This window comes from Mercenaria mercenaria, chromosome 7, assembly GCF_021730395.1.
Source record: "Mercenaria mercenaria strain notata chromosome 7, MADL_Memer_1, whole genome shotgun sequence".
NCBI lineage: Eukaryota > Metazoa > Mollusca > Bivalvia > Venerida > Veneridae > Mercenaria > Mercenaria mercenaria.
In genome coordinates this window covers 75,269,002-75,292,496 of record NC_069367.1, presented here as the reverse complement: position 1 = coordinate 75,292,496, position 23,495 = coordinate 75,269,002, and the positions used below count along the sequence as shown (strand labels likewise).

Sequence of the window (23,495 nt, the reverse complement as noted above, 5' to 3'; positions counted from 1 at the left end):
AATAGTTATTTAAACAATCCCCATAACTCTGATTTGAATTTTGACAGTTTTGTCCCTTTTTAGCTCACCTGAGCAATGCTCAGGTGAGTTTTTCTGATCGCTCGATGTCCGGCGTCCGTCGTCCGTCGTCTGTCGTCTGTCGTCCGTCGTCTGTCAACATTTAGCTTGTGTATGCGATAGAGGCTGTATTTTTCAATTAATCTTCATGAATACTGGTCAGAATGATAACCTTGATGAAATCTAGGCCGAGTTCGAAAATGGGTCATCTCGGGTCAAAAACTAGGTCACTAGGTCAAATCAAAGAAAAACCTTGTGTATGCGATAGAGACTGTATTTTTATATTAATCTTCATGAATATTGGTCAGAATGATAACCTTGATAAAATCTAGGCCGAGTTCGAAAATGGGTCATCTCGGGTCAAAAACTAGGTCACTAGGTCAAATCAAAGAAAAACCTTGTGTATGCGATAGAGGCTGTATTTTTCAATTATTCTTCATGAATATTGGTCAGAATGATAACCTTGATTAAATCTAGGCTGAGTTCGAAAATGGGTCATCTCGGGTTAAAAACTAGGTCACTAGGTCAAATCAAAGAAAAACCTTGTGTATGCAATAGAGGCTGTATTTTTCAATTGATCTTCATGAATATTGGTCAGAATGATTGCCTTGATGAAATCTAGGCCAAGTTCGAAAATGGGTCATCTCAGGTCAAAAACTAGGTCACTAGGTCAAATCAGAGAAAAACCTTGTGTATGCGATAGAGGCGGTATTTTTCAATTGATCTTCATGAATTTTGGTCAGAATGATTACTTTGATGAAATCTAGGCCGAGTTCGAAAATAGGTCATCTCGGGTCAAAAACTAGGTCACTAGGTCAAATTAAGGAAAAAACCTTGTGTATGCGATAGAGGCTGTATTTTTCAACTGATCTTCATGAATATTGGTCAAAATGATTGCCTTGATGAAATCTAGGCCAAGTTCGAAATTGGGTCATCTCGGGTCAAAAACTAGGTCACTAGGTCAAATCAAAGAAAAACCTTGTGTATGCGATAGAGGCTGTATTTTTCAATTATTCTTCATGAATATTGGTCAGAATGATAACCTTGATGAAATCTAGGCCGAGTTCGAAAATGGGTCATCTCGGGTTTAAAACTAGGTCAGTAGGTCAAATCAAAGAAAAACCTTGTGTATGCGATAGAGGCTGTATTTTTCAATTGATCTTCATGAATATTGGTCAGAATGATTGCCTTGATGAAATCTAGGCCGAGTTCGAAAATGGGTCATCTCGGGTCAAAAACTAGGTCACTAGGTCAAATCAGAGAAAAACGTTGTGTATGCGATAGAGGCGGTATTTTTCAATTGATCTTCATGAATTTTGGTCAGAATGATTACCTTGATGAAATCTAGGCGGAGTTGGAAAATGGGTCATCTGGGGTCAAAAACTAGGTCACTAGGTCAAATTAAGGAAAAACCTTGTGTATGCGATAGAGGCTGTATTTTTCAACTGATCTTCATGAAATTTAGCCAGAATAATTACCTTGATAAAATCTAGGCGGAGTTCGAAAATGGGTCATCTGGGGTCAAAAACTAGGTCACTAGGTCAAATCGAAGAAAAACATTGTGTATGCAATAGAGGATGTAGTTTTCAGTTGATCTTCATGAAATTTGGTCAGAGTGATTGCCTTGATGAAATCTAGGTCGAGTTTGAATATGGGTTATCTGAGGTCAAAAACTAGGTCACTAGGTCAAATTAAAGAAAAATTTTGTGTATGCGATAGAGACTGTTTTTTTTTCAATTGATTTTTATGAAATTTGGTCAGGATGATTGCCTTAATGAAATCTAGGTCGAATTTGAATATGGGTCATCTGAGGTCAAAAACAAGGTCACTTGGTCAAATCAAACACAAAATTTGTGTATGTGATAGAGGCTGTATTTTTCAATTGATCTTCATGAATTTTGGTCAGAATGGTTGCCTTGATAAAATCTAGGTCGAGTTTGAACATGGGTCATCTAGGGTCAAAAACTAGGCCATATCTAAGAAAATGCTTGTTTTATCGCAAGAGACCAATTTTTTGGTCCAATCTTAATGAAAATTGGTCAGAATATTTGTTTCCATGAAATCACTAGGTCAAACATGTTTTACACTGTTATGGTGTGTTTCTTAGGTGAGCGACCTAGGGCCATCTTGGCCCTCTTGTTAAATTAGAATGTTTTGGTTAAAGTTTTAATGGCAAAGCTCTAATTCAGAGTCGGGCACTGAGAAAAGTCAAGCGTGCTGTCTTCTGGACAGGTCTTGATGTAAATATGGCTGTTTCTATTTGATATGTTGGGGAACATACGTGTAATGACGAGATGTGCTGGATTTGCATTATACTAATGCTGAATATTTATACGAGGTGAGGGACCTCGTGAGTATATATCGAAAATTAAACCCTCTCGCCAAAATTTCTGCTTTTAGTGTAGTTTGTTTAACTGAAGCACTGTTTACAAAAAATTTTAACCCCTATTTAACAGACAGTAATTATGTCTCCCCCAGGAGACATATTGTTTTTGCCCTGTCCGTCCGTCCGTCCGTCCGTACGTCACACTTCATTTCCGAGCAATAACTGGAGAACCATTTGACCTAGAACCTTCAAACTTCATAGGGTTATAGGGCTGCTGGAGTAGACGACCCCTATTGTTTTTGGGGTCACTCCATTAAAGGTCAAGGTCACAGGGGCCTGAACATTGAAAACCATTTCCGATCAATAACTAGAGAACCACTTGACCCAGAATGTTGAAACTTCATAGGATGATTGGTCATGAAGAGTAGATGACCCCTATTGATTTTGGGGTCACTCCGTCAAAGTTCAAGGTCACAGGGGCCTGAACATTGAAAACCATTTCCGATCAATAACTAGAGAACCACTTGACCCAGAATGTTGAAACTTCATAGGATGATTGGTCATGAAGAGTAAATGACCCCTATTGATTTTGGGGTCACTCTGTCAAAGGTCAAGGTCACAGGGGCCTGAACATTGAAAACCATTTCCAATCAATAACTAGAGAACCACCTGACCCAGAATGTTGAAACTTGATAGGATGATTTGGCATAAAAAGTAGATGACTCTTATTGATTATGGGATTACTCCGTCAAAGGTCAAGGTCACAGGGGCCTGAACATTGAAAACCATTTCTGATCAATAACTAGAGAACCACTTGACCCAGAATGTTGAAACTTCATAGGATGATTGTACATGCAAAGTAGATGACCTCTATTGATTTTGGGGTCACTCCATTAAAGGTCAAGGTCACAGGGGCCTGAACATTGAAAACCATTTCCGGTCAGTAACTTGAGAACCACTTGACCCAGAATGTTGAAACTTAATAGGATGGTTGGTCATAAAGAGTAGATGACCCCTAACGATTTTGGGGTCACTCTGTGAAAGGTCAAGGTCACAGGGGCCTGCACATTGAAAACCATTTCCGGTCAGTAACTTGAGAACCACTTGACCCAGAATGATGAAACTTCGTAGGATGATTGGTCATGCAGAGTAGATGAACCCTAACGATTTTAGGGTCACTCTGTTAAAAGTCAAGGCCACAGGGGCCTGAACATGGAAAACCAGGGCCTCCTCTGGGTTTTTCATACTTGTCGCCAACCTTTTCGCCAATTTGAAAAAGTTGGAGCCACTTTAGAGCCATTTTTGAGCCAAAGTTCTGAGCCACTTTTATTTCTTTTAGTTGGCTGTCATAGTGTGCATAGAGAAATAAAATATTGTAAATAATTTCATTAGGAATAATAACAACTTTGGAAGGTGTATTAGTTTATTATAGAAGTAAATTCAATTTGTAGTTGGATAAAAAATGACACAAATCATTCTCTAATTTAAGAATCATATCTATCCATGTCAGAATTACCAATATTTCAGGACTCATTTATTTTCGGAAAGGAAAATTCGGATTTTTTTCTATTCTAAAAGGTTGAGTTGAACACTCTTCTAATGATTTTTAAGAAGCCACGTTAGCAAGTGATATCTTCCAGTTTCTGAAGAAATTAACCAGGTCCAGGATGCAAATTGAGGCCGATGTGTTTTAATTTTCGGATCCATCCTTAAAATCTTTTATGAAAACTGAGGAATCAAAAATTATCTTGCTAAAAAGTAACAAATTAAATGTATCTTTCGTACTTATTTAAAATTCGTCAGTCATACAACTGCATGCCACAAACATGACAATCTTTTTTTTTGTAAAAAATCGCAACACATAAAGTACACCGTAATCGGCGTTAATTTTGGTGAATTCTCGGCAGAGGTCAAACATACAAGCTGGCAGATGTTTTGATTACTGATTAATCTTCAATTCACACATTATTACGCAATTATCTTCTCAAAGTGTCAACCAGCTTCAATAGTCGAATTGTCAAATACACCGCCTAGACTGGTTATCGATTTTATTCACTACCAGCGTCTAGGTAAACACGTGTATCGGGAACCAATTCTTGGGCCGCTTATATCACTACGGAAAAAACAAATGCCGAGGAAAAAAACTATGCGCCACTTATTTTCGCCAGTTCACAAAATTTAGCGCCAAATTCTTAAAATTATCGCAAATGGCGACATTGGCGATCGGCAGCGGAGGCCCTGGAAAACCATTTCCAATCAATAACTTGAGAACCTCTCGACCCAGAATATTGAAACTTCATAGGATGATTGTTCATGCAGAGTAAATGACCCTTATTGTTTTTGGGGTCACTCCGTTAAAGGTCAAGGTCACAGGGGCCTGAACATTGATAACCAGTTCGGATCAATAACTTGAGAACCACTTGACCCAGAATGTTGAAACTTCATAGGATGATTGAACATGCAGAGTAGATGACCCCTTTTGATTTTGGGGTCAGTCTATTAAAGGTCAAGGTCACAGTGGCCTGTTCATGTAAAATCATTTTTTGGAAATAACTTGAGAACCACTTGACCTACAATGTTGAAACTTAATAGGATGATTGGACATGCAGAGTACATGACCCCTATTTATTATGCCCACCTTTGAAAAAGGAGGGGTATATTGTTTTGCAGATGTCGGTCGGTCGGTCGGAATGTAAACCTATCCGTTTCCGGATGATAACTCAAGAACGCTTGGGCCTAGGATCATGAAAGTTGATAGGGAGGTTGGTCATCACCAGTAGATGACCCCTATTGATTTTGAGGTCTGTATGTCAAAGGTCAAGGTCACAGTGACCCTGAATAGTAAAACGGTTTCCGGATGATAACTCAAGAACACTTGGGCCTAGGATCATGAAAGTTGATAGGGAGGTTGGTCATGACCAGCAGATGACCCCTATTGATTTTGAGGTCAGTATGTTAAAGGTCAAGGTCACAGTGACCCTGAACAGTAAAACAGTTTCCGGATGATAAATCAAGAACGCTTAGGCCTAGGATCACGAAAGTTGATAGGGAGGTTGGTCATGACCAGCAGGTGACCCCTATTGATTTTGAGGTCAGTATGTCAAAGGTCAAGGTCACAGTGACCAGGAACAGTAAAATGGTTTCCAGGCAATAACTCAAGAACGCTTGGGTCTAGTGTCAGGAAAATTGATAGTTAGGTTGGCCATGACCAGCAGATGACCCCTATTGATTTTGAGGTCAGTATGTTAAAGGTCAAGGTCACAGTGACCCTGAACAGTAAAACAGTTTCTGGATGATAACTCAAGAACGCTTAGGCCTAGGATCACGAAAGTTGATAGGGAGGTTGGTCATGACCAGCAGGTGACCCCTATTGATTTTCAGGTCATTAGGTCAAAGGTCAAGGTCACATTGGCCAGGAACAGTTAAATGGTTTCTGATCTTCTTGTCCAAAACCATAGGGCCTAGGGCTTTGATATTTGGTATGTAGCAAAATCTAGTGGTCCCCTACCAAGATTGTTCAGATTATTTCCCTGGGGTCAAATATGGCCCCACCCCTAGGGTCACATGGTTTATATAGCCTTATATAGGAAAAAGCTTTGAAAAACCTCTTGTCCAAAACCACAGGGCCTAGGGCTTTGATATTTTGTATATGACATCATCTAGTGATCCTCTACTAAGATTATTCAAATTATTCCCCAAGGGTCAAATATGGCTCCGCCCTGTGGGTCACATGGTTTACATATACTTATTTACAGTGTGCATATAATTTCTGTTCCTTGTGCAATAACTAAATGCATCAAGGGGGGCATTTCGTGTTCGACGAGCTCTTGTTTTGAGGTCACTTGAACAAAGGTCAGGATCACAGGAGCCTGAACAGTGACTTGAGAACCACTAGGCCACGAGTGTTGAAATTTAGCAGGATGACTGGACATGCCAAGTAGATGATCCCTATTGCAGCCAACCATCAGTGTCTCTTTGACTTCCGCTCCTGACCCCTATTGACTTCTTGCCTATAGGACTTTGCATTGGGGGAGACATGCGCTTTTTTACAAAAGCATTTTCTAGTTATTTATTGAATTTGTTGTTTATGATATCATGGTTTGAAGTTGCTTAAACATTCTAGGACTGAAAGTTGTTCAGAGTCAGTTAGAAGTTCTGGAGAGTTTGAAGATGCTTTAGACATTCCATATCAACGTTTGGAGGAGTTTGCTGACGTTCTTGCCTCCAAAGTTCTCATCAACTCAGTGGCAATATCAAGACGAGAATATATGTGTTCATTGAGGGGGTATGTGACTACAACAATATTTTAAACATTTTATGATTTAGATCATATTTAAAATTGTATGTAGCTTGATAAAAAAACAGAAGTTGCAGCAAATCTCAGATGACAAAGACAATGTTAAGGCTGTCATTATTTCTCATGGTATAAATTGATTGGTGATTTTTGTCACAGTTCTAGAAACATGGTGAAAGTAATGATAAGATATGTAATCTTTATTTTTTGTCACACTGATAATGGATAATACATTGATAAAAATATGGTTTATAACCATGTGATGATTTTTTTGTGGCTTCCACCACTGCACAAATTACTGACGTTGCAAATATAAGCTATTTTAGCTGGTGCCGTGAACTGAACCTGCATGAATGGTTGTCCCCATGTTACTATGGCAACAGCTTGTCTTGTTATTTACATTTATGGTATTATAATACAGAGGCAGTATGGACGACCTATTGCTACAGGCAACTGGGGTTGTGGTGCATTCGGAGGCGATCCTCATTTGAAGTCACTTTTACAGTGGATGGCAGCCAGTTATGCAGGATGTCCCTGTTTGTTGTACTATACTTTCCGAAATCCACACATGGACAAGGTATGACATAGTTAAATCAATCAAACACTTCCTCTGTTAGCTGCTCATAGCATCATGTACCTTCACTGGGATCAGCTATGTGACAGAGGGGTGGGAATTTGCTTTACTAGCCTTTGAGGTAGTTACATAATTGACATGCTGCTGAAAAATAATGAATGAAACCAGATATATGAAAATATATAGCAGATATAATTTAGGCAAACTAAATTAACCATTTTAGAGATAGTTCAAACTATTAACCCTTGTTAGGACAAATAGTGTATTGGTTTGATATTTTATGCTATTAAGATATGAATGAAGAAATGTGCTCAGGTTTTGCATTGAAGACAATGTAATAATACTCTGTGAAAGTATGAGTGCACATTGCTTTTTCTTGATTCAAAGCTAGTTATTGTTTTATGATATTATCATTTAAACTTTGAAATTATGTGTATGTTATTTTACCCACATTAATTGAAGTAAAGTTTTTAACATGACAATACACATTTAAAGTTTCATTACACACTCGATGCAAAAATAGCATATCAATCAGAAAATAATATTGGCTCCCTTTATTCTGTATCAATAGTCAAGTTTATGAGATAATGTACTAGCAGAAAACTAGATATCCCTGGAACCCTGTAAGGCTTAGTGATAACTGGTAACTGATTTTCTCTAGAGAGTAGCCTTAAAACCAGTCTGTCTAATAGATTCTGATCAGTTTTATTGCTTCCCCTTAAATGCATACAATAGTTCATGCCCTTGTTTTTTCCTGAAATCAGGGAGTGGTGGAACCAGTGCTCAGCATATTTCTCATTTACCGAGAAAGATTTCGTTTGATTTGTAAACCATTTGGGGACTGGTAGCAACCTTAATCACAACAAAAACAGATTTTATTCAAATTGTCTTTATTATTGAGATGATTAATTTTAAACTTTTCTCTCTTCTTTTTTTCCCAGTTGCAAGAAGTTGTTAGTACAGTTATAGAACGTGGCTGGGATGTTTCCAAACTGATGCAGGTGGTGAGACGCTACTGTATTATTGCACAGAACGAACTCGACGAACAGGGATTTATTTCACGAGAATTATTTGATATTATTTTGCAGGGTGAAATATTCCCTGGAGTGTGAAACAAAAATTTTGGACATCAACATGTGCAATGCAGTACATGCATTTATCTATTTTAAGGTAGTGAATTTGTTTTGACAATTGGCATTTTCTGATTTATTTTATACATGTACTGACTATGTGATTTTCCTGTTTTCTGGTTGGTTCAGAAAGCCATGTGCCACTTGGAATTAATTTAATTGCAAAAAAAAAATTGTACCACTAAATAGAATACGAAAAGACCAAACAGAATGGACAGAAACTGCCGAGTGTTACTACAGGTCCGCTACCTTAAGACCATTTAATTTCTTGTTAGTATGTGTTGCTTTGTAGAAAATCCAAGATTTTTTAGATTCTAAATTTCACTTTATAGAAAAATAATGCACAAATTATTTTACAACTTTTTAAATTTTCAAAAATTAAATTTTACTTTATATTTCTTTAAAAGTTCGGTATTTATTAACAGTGTTTCAGTACAGTGGTGTTGGAGACATATTGATTTACTCCTGTCTATTTGTCTGTCACAAAGCTTGTCCGGGCTCTAAGTTGAACATTTCTCACCCAATCTTCACCAAACTTTAACAAAATGTGTTTGCCAATAAGTCCTCGGCCAAGTTCGATAACTAGCCAAAATGGCACAGGCACATCGGAATTATGGCCCTTAAACATAATTACCGATACACAGTTGTAGACTGGTTACTCCAACTCCAACAGATACCAATAGGCTGCAAACAGTATATAAAGACAGGCTTACTATTCAGATGATTAGGCAGTCATGGGAGACATGCGCTTTTCTCAAAAGCAGCTCTAGTTTCATTCATGATTTTCAAACATTGAAAGCAATTCTTTCACACAGTGTTTGTGAAATTAGTCTTTTGAAAAATTGATAAAATTTTGTTTTGCATAAATGACCTTTGGCATAAACATATTTACATATTTATTATCACATGTTTAGTGAATTGTTGAAATATGCCAGAGAAATATATCAGGATCTGTTAATTTTAGAATGAAAAATATATTCAATACTTTTAATATATTTTCCTTGTTACAAAATTGGTAAAATTAAACAATTGAAAAGAAAAAATGAAATGAAACTGCACAGTTTGGAATAGGGTAGATACAGAAATATAGCTACATATAAACATCTGTGCACATTATGTAACCAACAAGGAATTGAAGATGAATTCCATTTTACCTTGGAATGCCCTGTCTACAGTGATTTTCGTGTGCTGTTTATATAGAGGTACAGACCTAGAATGTTTAAATTCATTCAATTATTAATATCTAAGAATAGAGAGATTTACCTCTAAATATTGTCACAGATTACATATAATTACATTTTCAATTTGTGTAAAAAATACACAAGAAATTCATGACCATTTATTGACTGATTATTTATTGTGCTACATGCCAATTTTATTTTAGTCTGTTAAAAGTGTTCAGGAAATCAGAAAAATTATTATTAGGTAAAATAAGAAAGCAGTTTCATACAGATTTAGTGTTTTGGATATTAATTGATTTGATAAAACGAGTTAGTTTATGCTAATGGTCTACAAGTCAAAGATTTTAACCAGACTATTTCCTTGCATAAAAATTATGCAAACTAATTATTTTCTGTTGTGATATTTCACATCAAATCTGTTTAAGATTTCAATCTTAAAATTAGCCTTCTTAACATTTGTTATATTTAAAACACATGGACAATTTTAGACTACTGTTTGGAGAAAAACAAGTGCAAGGGTAAAAAGTACAACAAAAATATACCGGTAACTAGAAATTTAACAGACAGTAAGGAAGATTATGATGGTTCATTGGTTTGATGCAGTTGTGTTACTTATGTAGCTGTAGCTACTACATCTGTGAGCAAAGAGAATGGTAATTATTAGTTACTGTAAAGTCAGATGTTTTGGGGATGTTAAAAGTACTGGTAGGCTATATCAAAAATTGGACTTTGTCAGCAAAATTTAATATTCATTATACTGCCATCTTTTGAAAAATGACCACTTATTTGTGTATATTATTGCACTTCAGACAGTATTTTTTTTTTGCAAATAAAGTGGACACATCAAAGGACATTGCTTATTTGTGTATATTATTGCACTTCAGACAGTATTTTTTTTTTCCAAATAAAGTGGACACATCAAAGAACAGATTGTACCAGCTTATTATTAACATAGTCGCCATTGGATTGTCTTTCAGAACTAGTAAAATTGTCAGTTTCACAAAAATGATTGGATTAATGGAAAGTGTAAAAAATGGAGAGAACTAGTCCTTTGTGAATATTTCTAATATGGAAGTACTTTCATTATAGCTTGTAGATCTTCATTGTTTAAATTGCTGTGTTTTTTGTCTTTCTGTACAATTATGTTTTGTTTCCTCATTTCTCCTAAAATGCAATATTATATATGTTAATGAGTATTACAAGTCTAATTTTTTGTACATTTATATGTTTATTAATTAAGAAAATGTAAAATTAACGTTGATTAGGGTATTAACAGACGAAAGATCATTGCTTCAAATCACTAACTCTTTAAGGTTCTTATAAGTTCACTTTCATCCTTAAGCCACAGGAATGCTTGTCATTTCTAATGAAAAGATCGGTCAGGTTTATATCATATGACTTTTCCCAAGCCAAACAAAATATAGGACCTCAAAAAGGTATTACCAGTCAAGTCTAGGTATTATTTGACAATACAAACATTCCTGATTAAATACTATCAAATTAAGTTACCGGTACACATATGTAGCAAAGTTTTTGGTTGTAAAGCAGTTTCCAGAGATTCGTCTTACCTTTCTGCACAAAAGTAATAGGCTGCAAATTAAATATGACTTATTAATCGACTTGTCCAATAACCAGCTTGATGTTTAGATATGCTTAATATACATCCAAAAATTGGGGGAATTAAGTCAGGTTACTCAAATGAATTTTTCAGAAATTTAGTGTTTCATATTTCATATTTTTTGTAAACTGTTTGACATATGGCATTTAAACTTTTATCACTTGTTTATTATTAGAGTCTCTACCTGTAGGCAAGAGTACATAACTCTGTCAAATAGTTTGGCTGAATTATGGCCCTTTTTAGACTTGGAAATTAAATTGGTTCAGTTTTTGTTCATGTGCATGTTTTGTCAAACTATTTGACATGTGGCTTTGAAACTTTAAACACTTGTTTATTATAACAGTCTCTATCACTAGGCAAGAGTACATAACTCTACCAAGTATTTTGGCTGAATTATGGCCCTTTTTGGACTTGGAAATTGGTTCAGTTTTCTTACAAGTCCATGTTTTGTCAAAACTATTTGACATGTCACTTTGAAACTTTAAACATTATTTTTATTTTAACAGTCTCTGTAGGCAAGAGTACATTACTCTGCCAAATATTTTTGTTAAATTATGGCCCTTTTTGGACTTGGAAATTGGTTCAGTTTTTCATACAAGTCAATGTTTGTCAAAACTATTTGACGCGTGGCTTTGAAAGTCAAGGGTATTAAACTATGGCAGATATTTGGCGGAATTTTGGCGCATTTTGAACTTGCAGATTGGTTCAGTTTTCTTACAAGTCCATGTTTTTTGTAAACTGTTTGACTTTGGCTTTGAACTTTTATCACTTATTTATTATGCCCCCCTTCGAAGAAGGAGGGGTATATTGTTTTGCAGATGTCGGTCGGTCTGTATGTAGACCAATCTGTTTCCAGATGATAACTCAAGAATGCTTGGGCCTAGAATCATGAAAGTTGATAGAGAGGTTGATCATCACCAGCAGATGACCCGTATTGATTTTGAGATCTGTATGTCAAAGGTCAAGGTCACAGTGACCCTGATTAGTAAAACGGTTTCCGGATGATAACGCAAGAACGCTTGGGCCTAGGATCATGAAAGTTGATAGGAAGGTTGGTCATCACCAGCAGATGACCCCTATTTATTTTGAGGCCAGTATGTCAAAGGTCAAGGTCACAGTGACCCTGAACAGTAAAACGGTTTCCGGATGGTAACTCAAGAATGCTTGGGCCTAGGATCGTGATTATTGATAGGGAGGTTGGTCATGACCAGCAGATGACCCCTATTGATTTTGAAAGGTCAAGGTCACAGTGACCAGGAACAGTAAAATGGTTTCCGGGCAATAACTCAAGAACGCTTAGGCCTATTGTCAAGAAAATTGATAGTGAGGTTGGTCATGACCAGTAGATGACCCATATTGATTTTGAGGTCATTAGGTCAAAGGTCAAGGTCATATTTGCCTGGAACAGTTAAACAGTTTCTGATATTCTTGTCCAAAACCACAGGGCCTAGGGCTTTGATATTTGGTATGTAGCAAAATCTAGTGGTCCTCTACCAAGATTGTTAAGATTATTTCCCTGGGGTCAAATAAGGCCCCACCCCGGGAGTCACATGGTTAATATAGACTTATATAGGAAAAAACTTTGAAAAACCTCTTGTACAAAACCACAGGTTTAGGGCTTTGATATTTTGTATATGACATCGTCTAGTGGTCCTCTACTAAGATTGTCCAAATTATTCCTCTAGGGTCAAATATGGCCCCGCCCTGGGGGTCGCATGGTTTACATAGACTTAATAGGGAAAAACTTTGAAAATCTTCCTGTCCAAACCACAAAGACTAGGGCTTTGATATTTGTAATGTAGCATCATCTGGTGGTTTTCTACCAAGTTTGTTCAAATTATCCCTCTGGGGTCAAATATGGACCACCCCGGGGGTCACATGGTTCATATAGACTTATATAGGGAAAAACTTAGAATCTTCATGTCTATAACATGAACCTTGACATGAGTTGACCTTGATCTTGACCTAGTGACCTACTTTCACATTTCTGTAGCTACAGCCTTTGTGTACCATAACAAACTTTGACCTTGTTATTGACCTAGTGACCTACTTACACATTTTTGAAGGTACAGGCTTCAAATTTGGACCACATGCATAGTTTTGTGTTCCGAAATAAAATTTGACCTTGGTTTTGACCTAGTGACCTACTTTCACATTTCTCAAGCTACAAATTCAAATTTGGACCTTATGCATAGCTTTGTTTACCGAAATGAACTTTGACATTGATTTTTACATAGTATCTGCTTTCACATTTCTCAGGCTACAGCCTCCAGATTTGAAGCATGTGCATAGTTCTGTCTTCTGAAATGAACTTTGACCTTGAAATTGATCTAGTGACCTATTTTCACATTTCTCAAGCCACAGCTTTCAAATTTGGACCACATGCACAATGTTTTGTACCGAAATGAAATTTAACCTTGATTTTGATCTTGAGCTAGTCTTGAAATTTAGAACATTAAAAAATGGCTCAGTGATCGGTGCCAAGATCACTCTGTGATCTCTTGTTAGGTTAATAGGTTAAAGGTCAAGGTCAGATTGGACCAGAACAGTAGAACTTTTGTTTACAGTGAGCTTATAATTTTTGTTCCTTGTGCAATTACTGAATGCATCAAGGGGGGCATTTCGTGTTCGACGAGCTCTTGTTATAAAGTCTAAAGTTTGAAAGCAATCTTCTCAATAAGCAAGGCAATATTTTACAGGGATATACAGGTGGTAAAGTGGATGGAAACATTTAACACCTTACGATTATTGTAATGATTTTTCTTGCATATTGACATAAATAGTTTAACAGATAGACTATTTTTTACTTTGACATCATGTAAACTTGACATATGTTTGTCACGTTTTGGTAAAATTCCTATAAAATACTGTTTTCTACATTTCATTTTCAAGTTCCCTTTATTTTTGCTAAGACAAAGTAAAATAAATCTTGATGGTTAAATTCTACATCAGATAATTTGCAATGCTTTTGTAATTTAATATAGTCATAAAGTAATGCTTGTAGCAAGATTTAAATTCCCCCTTCCAAGTGTGAATAAAACATGGATGTATTTCAAGGATTTATAATTGTTTATCCCTGTAAAGATAATACAGGTTAAAATGTTTTCAAAATTTGACACATTTCTACTGTAACAGTAGTTTTAATGTGTATTTTATAAAAAGTTATTTATATGTATTGTGTTATTTGTTTGTGCAAATGATTTTATAAACATTTGTGTTATTTTTACCTATAGCAGTATTTCTTTACTAGATGAGTCACCATCCTAATTATACCCTCACAAAACGAAGTTTGGGTGTGTATAAAGGAGTGAGCTTGTCGGTTGGTCGTTCTGTCGGTCCGTTGGTTTTCATGGTTTCCGGACGATAACTCATGAAAGGCTTGACAGATTTAAATAATTTTTGGTACAAGGATGTAACATCAGAAGATACAGGTCAAGTTCGACTTTGGGGTCAGTAGGTCAAAGGTCAAGGTCACGGTGACTTGGAACAGTTAAACAGTTTCCGGATGATAACTTCAGAACGCTTGGGTCTAGGATCATATTTTTTGTACACAGATGTAACCTGATAAAATACAGGTCAAATTCGACTTTAGGGTCAGTAGGTCAAAGGTCAAGGTCACAGTGATCCTGAACAGTAATACAGTTTCCGGATGATAACTTGAGAACGCTTGGGATTTTGTACATGGGTGTAATATCATGAAATACAGGTCAAGTTCTACTTTGAGGTCAGTAGGTCAAAGGTCACAGTGACTCGAAACAGTTATATGGTTTCTGGTTGATAACTTGAGAACTGTTGGGTCTAGGATCTTAATTGTTTGTACACGGATGTAACTTGATAAAATAGAAGTCAAGTTCGACTTTGAAGTTAGTAGGTCAAAGGTCAAGGTCACAATGACATGAAACAGTTAACCAGTTTCCGGATGATAACTTGAGAATGCTTGGGCCTAGGATCATGAAAATTGATAGGGAGTTTGGTTATGACCAGCTGATGACCCCTTATGATTTTGAGGTCAGTAGGTCACAGGTCAAGGTCACAGCGACCTGGAACATTAAAAATGGTTTTTGGACAATAACTTCAGAATACTTCGGACTAGGATCACGGAACTTCATAGTGAGGTTGGTCATGACCAGCAGATGACCTGTATTGATTTTGAGGTCAGTAGGTCAAAGGTCAAACAAGTTCTGCTTTAAAATTGGCTTAGTTCTGTGTGACAAGGCTATATTGTGGGGGTATAATTCGTCACTCATGTGACAACTCTAGTTTGAGTAATTTTAGAAAGGGAGCTATTGATATGCGAGTCTTAAGTGAATGTTACATTCTTATGTGATTTATGTAACATACATAATATAAGCATAACATAAGCATATTACAAGCATAACAAGATATGTAACATATGTGCAATATGTTACATAAATATTTGTATTAAATGTGTTGTTTCTTTTGTACTTTTTGTGTGCATATGTAATGTAAGTTTCATTGGTGTGTTAAGTTTGTTATGTTATACATATTGCAGTATTTCTAGATAGAACCTTGAAGTCTCTTCTCCATTTTGTCAAAATTGATAATAGATAAAGTGCTGTAGTCATTGTTTGTGCTTAACCTTTAGCTTGCTGGTGGCAAGTGATTTTGCCTTTGCAACCAGTCCAGACCAAGATCAGTGTACTTTTCGCTATTTTCAGTGAATACCCCTTTGAATAATAAGTGGTACTGCCCAAATTGAATGATAGACCAGTCCATTTTAGAAATGTAGCAGGGTAAAGGTTAAGGAGCACACAATAGTTTATAATACACCTCCAGATTTATGCTTCTTTCTCAAAATAGTGCTTTCGTTTTTGTTAGTAATTGTTAATGTAAAAGGAAGATGAACTAAGTATTTATTTACAAAAGCTCTCATGCAGTGTTTGTTAATTATGTATATTTTATATTACACAATTGAAGAGTTTAATTTTAACACAAGCAAAAATTGTGTCAATATTTTTCACCTCCTTGAAAATTACTCAATCCTGGCAATAAAAAAAAACAAATGAAATTATTAAGTTGTTATCTTTTTGAGTGAAATGTTACAAAACCAGTGCACCTTACTCACCAAAAGCTTGTCATGACAAAAGCCTTTACATATTCAGCTTTAGTACAGACACAATTTTGCATTAAGAGTCTTTTATTGTTAAACTACTTACAAATACAAGTCGGAATCCTGATGATAGTTGAATGTGACAGAGCAAAACTATACATCTGTAGAACAAACAAATTTGAAACTTTCCAGGAATGTTTGTAATACAACCATTGCAAGGAACATACTTTATAAACAAAAAGAATTGTTAGTTTCATTTTGTTTAATATGGTTTTGCAAAAGTTTCTCTAAACAGTGTTCCTGGGCTCATTACTAGTATTAACTTGCTATTTCCAAACCTTATATGAATTAGAAGTGGATAACTCATGACTCTACCAACCTTTGAATTCTTTTGCCCATAAACCAAACCCACAGGAGAAAATACTTGGTCCCTGCACAGCTGGAACCCATGATATATATCAGTGACATTTTAGTATGCTGATTTTTGTTATAATTTAATGGAAACTGTTTTGTCTCTAGAGGTCACTATGCTGTCACTTGACCTTTGAACTACTGAGCCCTAAAAACAATAGACATCATCTTCTAACCAGAGGCAATTGTCCTATGAATTTTTGACAAATGTAGGTCAAAGTGTTCTCTAGTTATTGAGCAGAAACTTTTTTTGACTTAAAGGGGGATGTTGCTAGCGGTTGGTGGTCATAGCATGTGGCTTATTATCAGGTTATTATGAATCATCGGTTCTTATGTTTTATTACCCAGTGACTACTGGAAGCAAACATGATCATCCATTTCCAGCTTGACCATCTGGCCTGCAGTGATTATCTATCAGTCAGAAATATGTATTATACATGTATACTATATATTTGCAATGAAAAACAAAAGTACATTGATATACTAACTGGTCAAAGTAGCCGGTATGTACCCAGCCAAAATGCATGTGATCAAGGACCACACTGTTCACTAATATGCCAGATATTTATTTTATGCATTTCAAGAACAATATCTACAGAGACGAATAGTTAGGTTTTTATCAGAAATAGTTGTTCTCATTATTGTTTACTCGATTGTTTATTCATTTTTTTTTTCAATTACCCTGTTTTGAAAATATAATTCAAAACTGACTGGCAGAGTTGTCATTAATAATCAAGTGCATGTAATCCTGTAGTTAATACAGCTACAAGTATAAAATGTGAAATTTCCTCTTTTGAGGTGCATAATGACACTATTTTGTGAGAAAGAATATGTGATTGTTACATTAGTCTTTTACATTTTCAAGTATAGTTCAGAACATTTTAATTATATAGTATAACTGTAATTTACCAGACTCTGAGTGTGGAATGTGGCTCTCAGTTTAAATAATTATATCTAGATACATCATTACTAGAAAACCAGGCCAAAAAAGGTACCAAATTTTATTTTCAATACACTTACAACATTTCTATAGGTCTTTCTTATCTACATTTGCAATCTTAGACAAATAATAGCGCATTTTGTATATTTGAAATTTGAGTGTTGAATGAAAGTATTTGTTGTAACCCGGGCTACATTTTTTCAAGTTTCATACCAACACATTACATGGTTTCCACTTTTTGTGTACAATGTATTGAAATCATTCTATGTATTATATCGTGAGGATTTTATACTGCAAATTTATTCTAAAATAAGATTCATAAGAACTCACTTAATTATAAAGATACAAAACGTGCCGTCATAATATTATAAAAGGGAATACCAAGTAATGTTGAATTATTAACATGGACACGAAATCAAATGTCAAAGGTTGAACTGCCCCATCTCATCCTCAACAAGAGTGCCAGAATGTCACAATATACGCCCGTCACAGCAAATTTCTTTACACTAGCACCTGTATTTGCAAATGGAATTTTAATTTTCTAGTTGTTTACAATGTTTTTTTTTTAGAAATTATTGTAAGTCCACAAAAAAAATCCTTACCAGATAGAGGTACCTCAAAATACACCCAAAATTTGAAAGTAACATCAATGTTGTACCACAGAAAAGTGGTCTTGGTTTTTCCCTACGGTCAGTTATAAAAAAGTTACAATGTAAGTTATTTATAGTAACAACTAAGGGAAATTAATCTTTAAGGAGAAAATAAAAAAAAAAAATCAAAAAAAAAATTACAAGTCCACACAGGTAGAGATAGCTCAAAATATACCTCAGAATTGGATGTAACATGCATGTTGTACTACAGAAAAGTGGTCTCGATTTTTCCCTACGACTTGTAATGAAAAAGTTACAATATAAGCTATTTATAATAACAGCAAAGGGAAGTAATTCAAAAGAAGGGACCAGTGCATGACACTCCGTCTCATGATGGTGTACAATTGTGCCAAGTTACATCAAAATCCCTCCATGCATGAAGTAGAAATGCTCTGGACAAAGTCATTCTTGTATCTGACCTTTGGCCTCTAAGTGTGACCTTGACCTTAGACCTAGGGACCTGGTTCTTGCGCATGACACTCCGTCTCATGCTTGTGAACATTTGTGCCAAGTTGTATCAAAATCCCTCAATGCATGAAGAAGAAATGCTCCGGACAAAGTTTTCATTCTTGTATCCTTGACCTCTAAGTGTGACCTTGACCTTACCCCTAGGGACCTGGTTCTTGCGCAAGACACTCCGTCTCATGATGGTGAACAATTGTGCCTAGCTACATCAAAGTCCTTTCATGCATGAAGAAGATATGCTCTGGACAAAGTTTTCATTATTGTATCCTTTGACCTCTAAGTGTGACCTTGACCTTAGACCTAGGGACCTGGTTCTTGCGCATGACACTCCCTGTCGTTATGGTGAACAACTGTGCCAAGCTACATCAAAATCCTTCCATGCATGAAGAAGATATGCTCAGGACAAAGTCATTCTTGAATTTTTCATTCTTGTATCCTTTGGCCTCTAAGTGTGACCTTGACGGATAAAGTCATTCTAGAATTTGACCTTTGACCTCTAAGTGTGACCTTAGACCTAGGGACCTGGTTCTTGCGCATGACACTCCGTCTCATGATGATGAACAACTGTGCCAAGTTTCATCAAAATCCCTCCATGCATGTAGAAGATATGCTCCGGACAAGGTCTGTGGACGCCGCCTGCCCGCCCGCCCATCCACCCGCCAGGGGCGATCCCATAATACGTCCCGTTTTTCAAACGGGCGTATAAAAATGTATGTCAACTTACGATCTAGTACGAAATTTAATTTAACTTAAAAAGTCGTATATACGGAACATTTTCAGACAGTGCACATACCATTTACGATTTGATATTAACCAGAGTATACATATAGTAATCTCATAATTAATTAATATAATTAATCATTGATTACATCATGCTATTTTTAGCTCACCTGTCACAAAGTGACAAGGTGAGCTTTTGTGATCACGCGGTGTCCGTCGTCCGTCCGTGCATGCGTGCCTGCGTCCGTCCGTAAACTTTTGCTTGTGACCACTCTAGAGGTCACATTTTTCATGGGATCTTTATGAAAGTTGGTCAGAATGTTCATCTTGATGATATCTAGGTCAAGTTTGAAACTGGGTCACGTGCCATCAAAAACTAGGTCAGTAGGTCCAAAAATAGAAAAACCTTGTGACCTCTCTAGAGGCCATATATTTCACAAGATCTTCATGAAACTTGGTCAGAATGTTCACCTTGATGATATCTAGGTCAAGTTCGAAACTGGGTCACGTGCGGTCAAAAACTAGGTCAGTAGGTCTAAAAATAGAAAAACCTTGTGACCTCTCTAGAGGCCATATATTTCACAAGATCTTCATGAAAATTGGTCAGAATGTTCACCTTGATAATATCTAGGTCAAGTTCGAAACTGTGTCACGTGCGGTAAAAAACTAGGTCAGTAGGTCTAAAAATAGTAAAACCTTGTGACCTCTCTAGAGGCCATATATTTCATGAGATCTTCATGAAAATTGGTCAGAATGTTCACCTTGATGATATCTAGGTCAAGTTCGAAAGTGGGTCACGTGCGGTCAAAAACTAGGTCAGTAGGTCAAATAATAGAAAAACCTTGTGACCTCTCTAGAGGCCATATTTTTCATGGGATCTGTATGAAAATTGGTCTGAATGTTCACCTTGATAATATCTAGGTCAAGTTCGAAACTGGGTCATGTGCGGTAAAAAACTAGGTCAGTAGGTCTAAAAATAGTAAAACCTTGTGACCTCTCTAGAGGCCATATATTTCATGAGATCTTCATGAAAATTGGTCAGAATGTTCACCTTGATGATATCTAGGTCAAGTTCGAAAGTGGGTCATGTGCGGTCAAAAACTAGGTCAGTAGGTCAAATAATAGAAAAACCTTGTGACCTCTCTAGAGGCCATATTTTTCATGGGATCTGTATGAAAATTGGTCTGAATGTTCATCTTGATGATATCTAGGTCAAGTTTGAAACTGGGTCACGTGCCATCAAAAACTAGGTCAGTAGGTCCAAAAATAGAAAAACCTTGTGACCTCTCTAGAGGCCATATATTTCACAAGATCTTCATGAAACTTGGTCAGAATGTTCACCTTGATGATATCTAGGTCAAGTTCGAAACTGGGTCACGTGACGTCAAAAACTAGGTCAGTAGGTCTAAAAATAGAAAAACCTTGTGACCTCTCTAGAGGCCATATATTTCACAAGATCTTCATGAAAATTGGTCAGAATGTTCACCTTGATGATATCTAGGTCAAGTTCGAAACTGGGTCACGTGCCTTCAAAAACTATGTCAGTAGGTCAAATAATAGAAAAACCTAGTGACCTCTCTAGAGGTCATATTTTTCATGGGATCTGTATGAAAGTTGGTCTGAATGTTCATCTTGATGATATCTAGGTCAAGTTCGAAACTGGGTCATGTGCGGTAAAAAACTAGGTCAGTAGGTCTAAAAATAGTAAAACCTTGTGACCTCTCTAGAGGCCATATATTTCATGAGATCTTCATGAAAATTGATCAGAATGTTCACCTTGATGATATCTAGGTCAAGTTCGAAAGTGGGTCACGTGCGGTCAAAAACTAGGTCAGTAGGTCAAATAATAGAAAAACCTTGTGACCTCTCTAGAGGCCATATTTTTCATGGGACCTGTATGAAAACTGGTCTGAATGTTCATCTTGATGATATCTAGGTCAAGTTTGAAACTGGGTCAAGTGCCATCAAAAACTAGGTCAGTAAGTCTAAAAATAGAAAAACCTTGTGACCTCTCTAGAGACCATACTTGTGAATGGATCTCCATAAAAATTGGTCAGAATGTTCACCTTGATGATATCTAGGTCAAGTTTGAAACTGGGTCACGTGCCGTAAAAAACTAGGTCACTAAGTCAAATGATAAAAAAACCTTGTGACCTCTCTAGAGGCCATACTTTTCAAGGGATCTGTATGAAAGTTGGTCTGAATGTTCATCTTGATGATATCTAGGTCAGGTTTGAAACTGGGTCAACTGCGGTCAAAAACTAGGTCAGTAGGTCTAAAATTATTAAAATCTTTTGACCTCTCTTAGAGACCATATTTTTCAATGGATCTTCATGAAAATTGGTCAGAATTTTTATCTTGATAATATCTAGGTCAAGTTCAAAACTGGGTCACATGAGCTCAAAAACTAGGTCACTATGTCAAATAATAGAAAAAACGACGTCATACTCAAAACTGGGTCATGTGGAAAGAGGTGAGCGATTCAGGACCATCATGGTCCTCTTGTTATGAAATGCATCCATAATAGATTGAACTATAACTAACTTGGTGCGTGCATTTTGTTTCAGTAATTATATACGTTTGACTGTGACTACACGACATCAAAGAATTGATAGCGAGACTGGCATTGCAAAAAAAAAAAAATACTACAGCAGCAAAAAGCATCATTTTCACAATCTCTTTTTTATCTTGAAAAAAGAAAATACTGATCCAAACACTAAAACACATGTGATGGTAATTAATATGCAAAATAAATATATCTGGTTGACCACTGAGTATCCAATTTGCAGATGACTATTAATTATTGACATGCTGAAGTGCTAATATGTTTCCCTGGGAAATGAACATCCCCTTGCTGTGATCTTGACATTTGACCTACTGACCATCAAATTAATTGTATTTATTTATTTGTTATTTATTTGGGTTTTACGGCACACCAACACAGTACAGGTTATATGGTGCCAAACAGGACTATAAATTTTGTACAAAATACTGTCGAATGAATTGTGACCACATGCAATATCATCCTATAAAGTTTGATGAATGTAGGCCAAAGAATGATTGCAGATATATTATCCAAACTATGGTAGCAATATTAGACACAGTTGTTATTTTTATTTTTCCGAACAAAAAACATGTACACTGTTGTCTGTGTAACTATGTCAGATATTTGGCTGAATTTTGGCCTGTTTTGGACTTGGAAATCAGTTAAAGGCCTAGATCCAGTACTATATAAGTGTTCCCCCCCACCACCCCACTCCAAATCCAGTAAACAATTCCCATCTTATCTGCTGCTTATTTGCAATTATGTAACAGTAGCTAATTAGAGGGCAATAACACAACAGGAGTCCCCACTAGACCAAGAAGATGTTGGCGCTAATTATCTATTACACTACAATTTAGTTCCTTGCTGAGCTTCTTTCAGAATTCTAAGAGAGGTAACACCACAGACACCCAGTCATTACTATTTCACATGTGTACGTTTTTCATGCTTTACCTTGGGGAGGGGCGGGGGGGGCACATTGGGTTTTCAATCATAGAAAACAGTTAATAAAATTTTCACATTTTTAGCTTGACTATTCAAAGAACAGTCTAGCTATTCTACTCACCCTGGTGTCGCCATGGTTAAAGTTTTGCATGCAAGTACATATGGCTATCATTTAAAGGCATATAGCTTTTCTTTTTCTAGGTCAATTATCAACCTCACTGGATCAAGTCCCATAACTCTGACATGTATTTTGAGCAAATGTTGCCCCCGTTTGGACTAAGAAAATCCTGATTAAAGTTTTACATGCAAGTTACTATCTCCAAAACTAATGCAGATATTGAATTAAAACTTCACGTGTCTTCGGGGTTATAAAACTAGTTGATAGCATCAAGTCCCATAACTCTGACCTGCATTTTGGCAAAATTATGCCCCCTTTTGGACTTAGAAAATCCTGGTTAAAGTTTTGTGTGCAAGTACATACAGCTATTACTTAAAGGCATATAGATTTGAAACTTATTTTTTCTTTTTCTAGATCAATTACCAACCTCACTGGGTCAAGTCCCATAACTCT

The 23,495-nt window shown here is 36.2% G+C and overlaps 1 protein-coding gene across 3 annotated transcripts in view; it reads left to right on the top strand.

The window, feature by feature from the left end:
* LOC123553897 (uncharacterized) overlaps positions 1 to 16,209 on the top strand; it is a 58,555-nt gene extending 42,346 nt beyond the window's left edge. For all 3 annotated transcript variants that reach the window (XM_053548678.1, XM_053548677.1, XM_053548679.1), the window contains exons 12-14: positions 6,507 to 6,668; positions 7,101 to 7,254; positions 8,193 to 16,209. In XM_053548678.1, coding sequence (XP_053404653.1) covers positions 6,507 to 6,668; positions 7,101 to 7,254; positions 8,193 to 8,363 — 487 coding nt within the window. In that variant the 3' untranslated portion in view covers positions 8,364 to 16,209. The remainder of the gene's footprint in view (positions 1 to 6,506; positions 6,669 to 7,100; positions 7,255 to 8,192) is intronic.
* The last annotated feature ends 7,286 nt before the right edge of the window (positions 16,210 to 23,495 follow it).